At 44.9% G+C, this 9,889-nt stretch overlaps 1 protein-coding gene across 1 annotated transcript; it reads left to right on the forward strand.

The window, feature by feature from the left end:
- Window positions 1–1,811: 1,811 nt before the first annotated feature.
- On the forward strand, window positions 1,812–9,889 carry GPR68 (G protein-coupled receptor 68). The gene is made up of 2 exons (XM_073610261.1): window positions 1,812–2,273; window positions 8,675–9,889. Exon 2 carries the CDS (start codon window positions 8,745–8,747, stop codon window positions 9,846–9,848), a length of 1,104 nt encoding a protein of 367 aa, XP_073466362.1. The 5' UTR covers window positions 1,812–2,273; window positions 8,675–8,744; the 3' UTR covers window positions 9,849–9,889.

A 9,889-nucleotide genomic window follows, 5' to 3' on the forward strand; every position in this document is an offset into this window, starting at 1 on the left:
TCAGTTGCAGGAGATCCAGCGGGAGCTCTTGGAGGGATTACCTGAGAATGACTGGCCCTGGAGACAGGCAATCGCTCCACGACATGCGATCAGCTGTGGGAGCTGTCAGTCTCCAATTGCTTTCAATAGGGTTTCCTGAACACAGCAAATTGCATTCCAAAGGAGTTGGGACCCTGTTTAAAATCTACATAAAAAAACAGAATGCAAAAAAAAAAAAAAATTACTACGTACATTCACATCTGGTGGGAGTGCGTTGTGCTCCTCACATTTTGGACACAAATCTCCCAGATTTATGCAGAAATATATGATAAACCTCTCACGCCCTCACCTTCTATTGCCTTCCTCTCCATATTACCTGGTACCATTAAGGCACAAAAAAAAAAATCACCTCTTAAAATTTTTTGCGGGGCGGCAACTAATCCCCAGACACTGGAAAACTACCACCCACCCCCCCCCCCCCCCCCCATCCCTCATAGAATGGGTAAGTGAAATAACATAATGCTTATGGAGGAAATCTAAGCTAAAGCAATAGACAAACATGCAAAGTTTTCCTTTGCCTGGAGTATCTGGAGGCATTACTCTGCTTCAGACAAACTAAAGCATAGGGCCCAGTGATGGTGAACCTCAGGACCCCATATGTTTTGGAACTACATTTCCCATGATGCTCATGCACTCTGCAGTGTAGTGGAGCATCATGGGAAATGTAGTTCCAAAACATCTGGGGTGCCAAGGTTCACCATCACTGGCATAGACTCTCAGGGAAGAATACGGCCTGAGAGACCAAATTATCCTATTATTGCGTCCCTATACCTGGCTTGTAGAACCCACAGCAGGTAGAGGCTCGCTGTCTCTCCAACCCCCCCTCTCCTTTTCTCACCCCACCCTGTACCCCACCACATCCTTTCCCCTTCTTAACTATCACTTTCAACTTTCCCTAACTCCTTCCTTTCGGCCTTTCTTGATCATACTACAAATCATATGTATTCTAATCTCTCAATAGGAGTCCCTTTATCACTCAGGAGATCAGGACATACCTTATCACTATGGTTCTGACAATCATTATGGTTATAGTTTAGACACATGGACCTCCTCGTTTTCTGGACGCAGCAGGTTCCCAAAGGGGCGTCCAGACCGAGAGAGAAAGGGTACCCAGTTGAAGGTCAGACACACGTTTGAAACTATACCTCAAGATATAATCTCACGTTACCTTGGCACAAGCAATAGAATGCACTATATTTGTTGTATGTATAACTCAGTTTGTAGACCAGGAGGCCTGATGTCAGGCAAATGGCCCCGTTCTTCCTTCTTTCGGTTTCTGTATAAATAGGTGTTAAAAACAATAAAAACTTGAACCATAAAAACAGAATGCAATGATTTGCAAATCTCATAAACCCGTATTCAGGGGCGGATTGACCACTCGGGCACCCGGGCACTGCCCGAGGGTCCCATGTCACTAAGGGGCCCCATCAGGGTTGCCAGCCTCAATAAAACCAGGGACAGTATGTAAAAAATCTGTGTTTTTTTTTTTAAATCCCAAGATTATAGCTGCCCCGCCTCTCCAGTACCTTTTCAGTGTGTGTATGTGTATTCTGTGTGTGTGTCTGTGTGTGTATACTGTGTGGCCCCATAATCTATTGTCTGGGGGCCCCATAATCTCCTATTGCCTGGGGGGCCCATAATCTCCTATTGCCCGGGGGGCCCATAATCTCCTATTGCCCGGGGGCCCCATAATCTCCTATTGCCCGGGGGCCCCATAATCTCCTATTGCCCGGGGGCCCCATAATCTCCTATTGCCCGGGGGCCCCATGAGTTGTCAGTATGCCCCTGCCCGTCTTATATTCACAACAGAAAAACCACGTTGCATGCTTGTAGAAAGAGAATTCATTAGTCTGCTATCAGCAGCCAGATCATGAATGCAAGGCTGGCCGACATCGAACGCCCGTAGGCTGATTTAGTCATCCTTTCTTTAGATATTACATATGGAGATGGAGACAATGGTACGTGGTACATAAGGGAAGGGGCTCCAAGTTTTCGTTGACTAGCAGGATGTGTCACTTTACTGAGAGCAGCTAATGAGGGTGGAGGCCTCAGTTCATAGGGGCAGGATGCATTGAGAGAGATTAGATGGCAAACAAATCTGAACAACAAACAAGCAGGAAGATGGAGAGTAAATTGGAGGAATTTTCTAAAAACTAATGGAAAAATTGTGTGTGTCTCTTTCAGATACTTCCAAATGTCTCCTGATAAGCCAAGCAGAAAGGTGCAAGTGGCAGGTCAGTGATCACTTAGCAAAAATTACACATCTGGGAATTTTGGTAATAAATTGCAGCGTGGACAGCATTTACAGAAAAATGGTGGCAGATCACACTCAGAACGCCGACTCACTGGGGTTGATTTACTAAAACTGGCGAGTGCAAAATCTGGTACAGCTCTGCAGAGAAGCCAATCAGCTTCCAGGTTTTATCATCAAAGCTGCATTGAACAAGTTGAAGTTACATAGTAGGTGAGGTTGAAAAAAGTCCATCAAGTCCAACCTATGTGTGTGATTAACCGGTTCCCGACCGGCGCACGCCGATGTACGTCGGCAGAATGGCAGGGCTGGGCGTACTCGTACATCCCTTTGAATTTGCCGCCGTGCCATTGCGTGCACGCCGCCGGCCAGGAGCTCCGTGAGTCGGGTCGCGGGTCCCGCGGATCGGTGGTTCTAAAGGCTCAATGTTTTTTTATCTTCATGCATTCTATGCATGAAGGTAAAAAACCTGCTCGTCCACACCCCCCCCCCCCCGATACCTACCCGAGCCCCATATTGATCCAGTGATGTGCACAAGAGCCTGGGCTCTCGGGGGACTCTCCCTCCTCATTGGAAATCATTGCCTCCCACTGCTGTCAAACGCAGCCAGTGAGCCAATTAGGAGAGAGAAGGTGGGGCCAAGCTTCACCTGTTTGACTTGGCACGCAGAGCCACAGCTCGGGAGCGCGCCTGCTTGAGTTCTCCTTGATTGCAAGCTGCCTGCTTCGGTTTTGGTCACAGTGAGTCCAGCGTCCTGAGTGCGATCAGCTGCCATTTTACTGTAGCATATTGAAGCCTGACAATCGATTTTGTACGATCTGCACCAGTTCATTACATCATATTGGCTGATATCAGAGCATTTGAATTGTACTTTATGTTTTGGTCTACATGGACAGCATTGTTTTCACCAATAGGCTTTTTTTTTAAAAAAGGACTATAGGTTCTAGTCTTTCATTTTTTTCACTTTGGCTCTCTTCTTCCTGCATGCAATAGTTCTTGCCAGGTTAGCATTCTGGTGTTGCTTTTTAAGACTTGATACTGGTAGATGCACTATGGAGTAAGTATTCCTTCCGTGGGTCTAATACCCAATGAAGGTGTGGTGTAGGCAGTGGCGGGACAAGGTCAGGACGAACATGCCAAATTGCACCCCCCCCCCCTAAGATTTATGAGCATTATGTATCATCTAATATCCCCCTCCCCCCCAAAAAAAATTGAGCGCTAATATGCTCCCAGCACAAATCCCCCCCCTCCTGAAAAAAAATATCCCCTTTCCTAGCACCAATCCTCTACCCCTCAAAATTTCCCCTCAGAGCACAAATTCCCCCCCCCCACTCCAAATCCTTCCCCAGCACAAATTCCATCCTCCATTCCCGCATGCAACCAGCCACCCCCCCTCCAAATTTCCCCTTCTAGCACAAATAGCCCCCCCCCCAATCATCCCCTCTAGCACAAATTCCTCTCCCAAAAAAAGATTTCCCCTCCTAGAACAAATCCCCCCCCCCACTGCCATATTACCTATTCTAGCACTACCCCTCCAAATCCCCCATCCTAGCACAAATCCTCTACCCCCATCTCTCCTTTCAACACAAATCCCCTCAAAATCACCACTCTTAGCACACCTCCCCAAATTTCCCTTCCCAACACAAATCCCCATCCTACCACAGTGCCCAGGGCAGCCGTCCCTCCTGCCCACCCCTTGTCCTGGCCCTGGGGGTAGGTGGCCCCTGTTATAGTCTTGAGCTGCTATCGCTCTGAAAGCAATGGAAAGGATACGCCGTGGGAAACTTTTGGATGAGTATAAAGCCTCTATGCCCAAAAAAAAAAAAAAAAACACACACCACACACACAAAACAAACAGGAATGTGTGTAATATAAAATTTTTATATACACACACAGGTCCATAAATATTGGGATAGCGACACAATTCTAATCTTTTTGGCTCTATACACCACCACAATGGATGAAACAAACAAGATGTGCTTTAACTGCAGACTTTCAGCTTCAATTTGAGGATATTTACATCCAAATCAGGTGAACGGTGTAGGAATTACAACAGTTTGTATATGTGCCTCCCACTTTTTAAGGGACCAAAAGTAATGGGACAAAATGGGCTGTTCAGCTGTTCCATGGCCAGGTGTGTGTTATTCCCTCATTATCCCATTTACAAGGAGCAGATAAAAGGTCCAGAGTTCATTTCAAGTGTGCTATTTGCATTTGGAATCTGTTGCTGTCAACTCTCAATACGAGATCCAAAGAGCTGTCACTATCAGTGAAGCAAGCCATCATTAGGCTAAAAAAACAAAACAAACCCATCAGAGAGATAGCAAAAACATCAGGTGTGGCCAAATCAACTGTTTGGAACATCCTTAAAAAGAAAGAATGCATCGGTGAGCTCAGCAACACCAAAAGACCCGGAAGACCATGGAAAACAACTGTGGTGGATGACCAAAAGAATTCTTTCCCTGGTGAAGAAAACACCCTTCACAACAGTTGGCCAGATCAAGAACACTCTCCAGGAGGTAGGTGTACGTGTGTCAAAGTCAACAATCAAGAGAAGACTTCACCAGAGTGAATACAGAGGGTTCACCACAAGATGTAAACCATTGGTGAGCCTCAAAAACAGGAAGGACAGATTAGAGTTTGCCAAACATCATCTAAAAAAGCCTTCACAGTTCTGGAACAACATCCTATGGACAGATGAGACCAAGATCAACTTGTACCAGAGTGATGGGAAGAGAAGAGTATGGAGAAGGAAAGGAACTGCTCATGATCCAAAGCATACCACCTCATCAGTGAAGCATGGTGGTGGTAGTGTCATGGCGTGGGCATGTATGGCTGCCAATGGAACTGGTTCTCTTGTATTTATTGATGATGTGACTGCTGACAAAAGCAGCAGGATGAATTCTGAAGCGTTTCGGGCAATATTATCTGCTCATATTCAGCAAAATGCTTCAGAACTCATTGGACGGCGTTTCACCGTGCAGATGGACAATGACTTAAAGCATACTGCGAAATCAACCAAAGAGTTTTTTAAGGGAAAGAAGTGGAATGTTATGCAATGGCCAAGTCAATCACCTGACCTGAATCCGATTGAACATGCATTTCACTTGCTGAAGACAAAACTGAAGGGAAAATGCCCCAAGAACAAGCAGGAACTGAAGACAGTTGCAGTAGAGGCCTGGCAGAGCATCACCAGGGATGAAACCCAGCGTCTGGTGATGTCTATGCGTTCCAGACTTCAGGCTGTAATTGACTGCAAAGGATTTGCAACCATTTATTAAAAAGTGAAAGTTTGATGGATGATTGTTAATCTGTCCCTTTACTTTTGGTCCCTTAAAAAGTGGGAGGCACATATACAAACTGTTGTAATTTCTACACCGTTCACCTGATTTGGATGTAAATACCCTCAAATAAAGCTGAAAGTCTGCAGTTAAAGCACATCTTGTTCGTTTAATTTCAAATCCATTGTGGTGGTGTATAGAGCCAAAAAGATTAGTATTGTGTCGATGTCCCAGAGAGATTATATATATATATATAATCTCTATATCTCTGGGACATCGACACAATACTAATCTTTTTGGCTCTATACACCACCACAATGGATTTGAAAATGGATTTGAAAATATATATATAGATTTTTTTTATTTATTTCAGGTACTTCTATAGCCCCGACAATTTATGCAGCGCTTTACATATACATTATACATTCACATCAGTCCCTACCCTCAAGGAGCTTACACTCTAAGGTCCCCAACTCACATTCATACATACTAGGGACAATTTAGACAGGATCCAATTAACCTACCAGAATGTCTTTTGGAGTGTGGGAGGAAACCCATGCAGGCACAGAGAGAACATGCAAATTGCAGGCAGATAGTGTCGTGGTTGGGATTCGAGCCAGCAACCCTTTTTAAAACACACACACAAATATATATATATATAATTTTTTTTTTATTACACACTCATTATCTGTGGTCAGGAAGCCACTGACCACACTTCAGCACCTATCTGCCCTTTACTTTCTCTACTATTGGATGGCTTGTCCATAAATATTTCTGAGGAGCTACTGAAGTTGTAGGACGATGCCAGTGGTTCTCAACCTTATAGAGACCATGGCCAAGTACATTCTTTCAAAGCCTCATGCTCCAACATGGCAGCAATTGATGGGTAGATAATGATCAACTTGTTGCTGACCCCTGTTCTATACCTTCCCTAATCTACCCATACAAAAAAAAAACAAAAAAAAAAAAAAAAAACCCTTACTTTAATAAGCCATAGGACTGATCCATTAGAACTGAAGAGCAACATGCAAGTTGCACAGTCCAGTTCTCTACGAAAGAGCCGCAGCCTTCCTACTGCTGGGCCTTGGTCTTTCTGTCTGCTTTTACACCTATTATCTAGGCTGTCAGAGCTGATGAATTTGGGGGGGGGGGGGGGGGGGGGTTACACGCTCCACAGAAGTGTGCTGTCCACACTTCTGTGGAGCATGTAACCCACCAACCCACCCACCCAAATCCATCAGCTCTGACAGCCTAGATAATAGGTGTAAAAGCAGACAGAAAGACCAAGGCCCAGCAGTAGGAAGGCTGCGGCTCTGTGGTAGAGAACTGGACTGTGCAACTTATCTATAAGACTGGATTCACACATTGTAAGAATGGTCTGTTTTTCTTGCATTTTACAGAGGCTAAAAAAATAGGCTAGAAGAAGACAGTAAGATGCTGCTTATCACATACCAAAAAGGATATTAACCACTTCAGCCCTGGAAATGTTTACTCCCTTAATGATCAGGCTATTTTTTGCGATACGGCACTGCGTCGCTTTAACTGACGATTGCGCGACGCTGTACCCAAACAAAATTCATGTCCTTTTTTTCCCACAAATAGAGCTTTCTTTTGGTGGTATTTGATCATCTCTGCGGTTTTTATTTATTGTGCTATAAACAGACAAAAACAAAAAAAGACTGACAATATTTTACTTTTTGCCATTATAAATATCCAAAAAAAAAACATTTCTTCATCAGTTTAGGCCAATATACATTCTTCTACAAAAAAAAAATTTTGCAATAAGCGAAAATTTGCATTAAGCGTATATTGATTGGCTTGCGCAAAAGTTATAGCGTCTACAAAATAGGGGATAGATTTATAGCATTTTTATTAGATATTTTTTTTTTTTTTTTACACTAGTAATGGCGGTGATCAGCGATTTTTAGCAGGACTGTGACATTGCAGCGGACAGATTGGACACCTTTGACACTTTTTTGGGACCAGTGCTAAAAAAATGCACGGATTACTGTATAAATGTCACTGGCAGGGAAGGGGTTAACACTATGGGACGATAAAAGAGTTAAGTGTTCACTAGGGAGTTGTTTCTAACTGTGGGGGGGGGGGGCGACTGACTGGGAGTACAGAAAGATCGCTGTTCCTGATCACTAGGAACAGACGATCACTCAGTACTCCTCTAACAGAACGGGGATCCGTTTGTTTACATTAACCATTCCCCCGTTCTGGCTCTCTGTGGAGCGATCGCGGCTGGCCAGCGGACAACTAGGCCACGCGCATCGGCTTCGGCGCCACACCGTGCCCACTGTATCTATTGCACAAAGCGACGTACACCTACGGCGATTCGCGCAATAGAGCCGAACTGCCGCAATATAACTACAGCGGCTGGTCGGCAAGTGGTTAAAGTAGTTCACTAAGGGCTGAAGGTTTATTATCTTAATGTATTCTGTGCATTAAAAGAGAAGTATGGTTTTTTTTTTTTAATTCATACTTGCCTAGGTGGATGCTGCATCTGTCCCCCACCAGCTCTAACACTGAAAACACCGCCGATCGCTTGGTTCTCAGGGCTCCCTGAGAAGAGAGCTTGTGACTGTCAGCAGCTCCCTGCTCTTCCCCCCCCCCAACCCTTCTCACTGGAGCGCTGGGCTGTGGAGGGGCAGGAGCGGCTCAGCCTCTTAGAGGTGCAAAACCTTCTGGGTGTAACCCCCCCCCCCTTATACTTACCTGTGCCCCATCTCAATCCAGCAATGTGCCTGAGAGCAGCGGCTCTCCTGGGTGTCTCTTTATTGGCTTACACAGCAGCAGGAGCCATTGAGGCTCCTTTTAAAATCAACAACCTTTACAAATAACATTGTGGTTTGTAATATATTTTATTTGTAACTTCCTGTTGTAGCTGACAACGCTGTTTCTGCTGCACTAAAATCCCAAGCAGTGTTGTCAGTCTTTCCCAGTTCTCCCCTGTTGGGCTACTGAATACCTCAACCTTATGGTATGGAGATGAGATGAGGGGAGTATTCTATAGTTCAGCAGGGCTGAACTCAGACCTCTGACTTCCTATTAATACTGTATCCTAGCAAAATAAAATAAAACTTTCATCTTTGCACAGGTTCCCAAGAATACATTATAATCCACTGAGATCGTCAAGAGGAGAGATATGGTACCGGAACCACAAGGACATGGGAAACGGAACGGAAGAAGACGATATTAACACCACCTACTGCACAATTAACCACAGCATACACCAAACACTGTTCCCAATCGTGTACATCACCGTGCTCGCCATTGGCCTACCAGCAAATTGCGTGTCTTTGTACTACGGCTACCAACAGATCAAAGCCAAGAACGAACTGGGAATATACTTAGTCAACCTGACCCTGGCCGATCTTCTCTATATCTTCTCTTTGCCCTTCTGGCTTCAGTATGTCCTCCAACATGACGACTGGACTTATAACGAGACCATGTGCAAAATCTGCGGCATTCTCCTCTACGAGAACATATACATCAGTATTGCCTTCTTGTGTTGCATCTCCATGGATCGGTACCTTGCGCTGGTACACCCTTTCCGGTTCCACAAACTCCGGACCATGAAAGCGGCTATTATAATCAGCCTGGTAATTTGGCTGAAGGAACTACTGACCAGCTACATCTTCTTTGCGCACGGGGAGGTCAGCAAGGACCCAGACAGCCACATAGTCTGTTTTGAACACTACCCCATCAAGAACTGGGAGCACAGTATTAATTATTATCGGTTCTTCGCAGGTTTCCTCTTCCCAATCTTCTTGCTCTTTTTTAGTTACTGTAGGATCTTCAAAGTGGTTCGAAAGAGCCAAGGCACGCAACTCAGGAAAAAACTGCAGATCAAGCAGCTGGTCCTCAGTACAGTCATGATCTTCTTGGTCTGCTTTGGCCCCTACCACATCCTGGTGGTCGTTCGGAGTTTGTTCGAGAAAAGTTGCTCCTTCGCTTCAAAAATTTTCAACGTGTACCACTTCTCACTGCTTCTCACCAGCTTCAACTGCGTGGCGGATCCCATGCTCTACTGCTTTGCAAGTGAGAACACCTACAAGGACTTTGTGAAGTTCAAAGACTCGTGTTTTTCCTTCATCAGATGTGTGAAGGCCAGCAGCAAGGACACGTACGAGCTGAACTATACAGATGTCTCCAACGCAGAGAATGGCAGGATTAAACCCCCACCTGCCGAAAATGAGACGAATATCTTGTGCAAACAAATAACTAGTGTCCAAAACGAGACAGAAACATCTTCTGTCCCTCAGTTATAGCGGGATGAAAATACTTTATTATTAAAAATGACTTCTTCATA

Source organism: Aquarana catesbeiana, linkage group LG13, assembly GCF_042186555.1.
Source record: "Aquarana catesbeiana isolate 2022-GZ linkage group LG13, ASM4218655v1, whole genome shotgun sequence".
NCBI classification, from domain to species: Eukaryota; Metazoa; Chordata; class Amphibia; order Anura; family Ranidae; genus Aquarana; species Aquarana catesbeiana.

Excerpts from the sequence above, each read along its gene's own strand:
- GPR68 (XM_073610261.1), top strand. The coding sequence starts at position 8,745 with ATGGGAAACGGAACGGAAGAAGACGATATTAACACCACCTACTGCACA.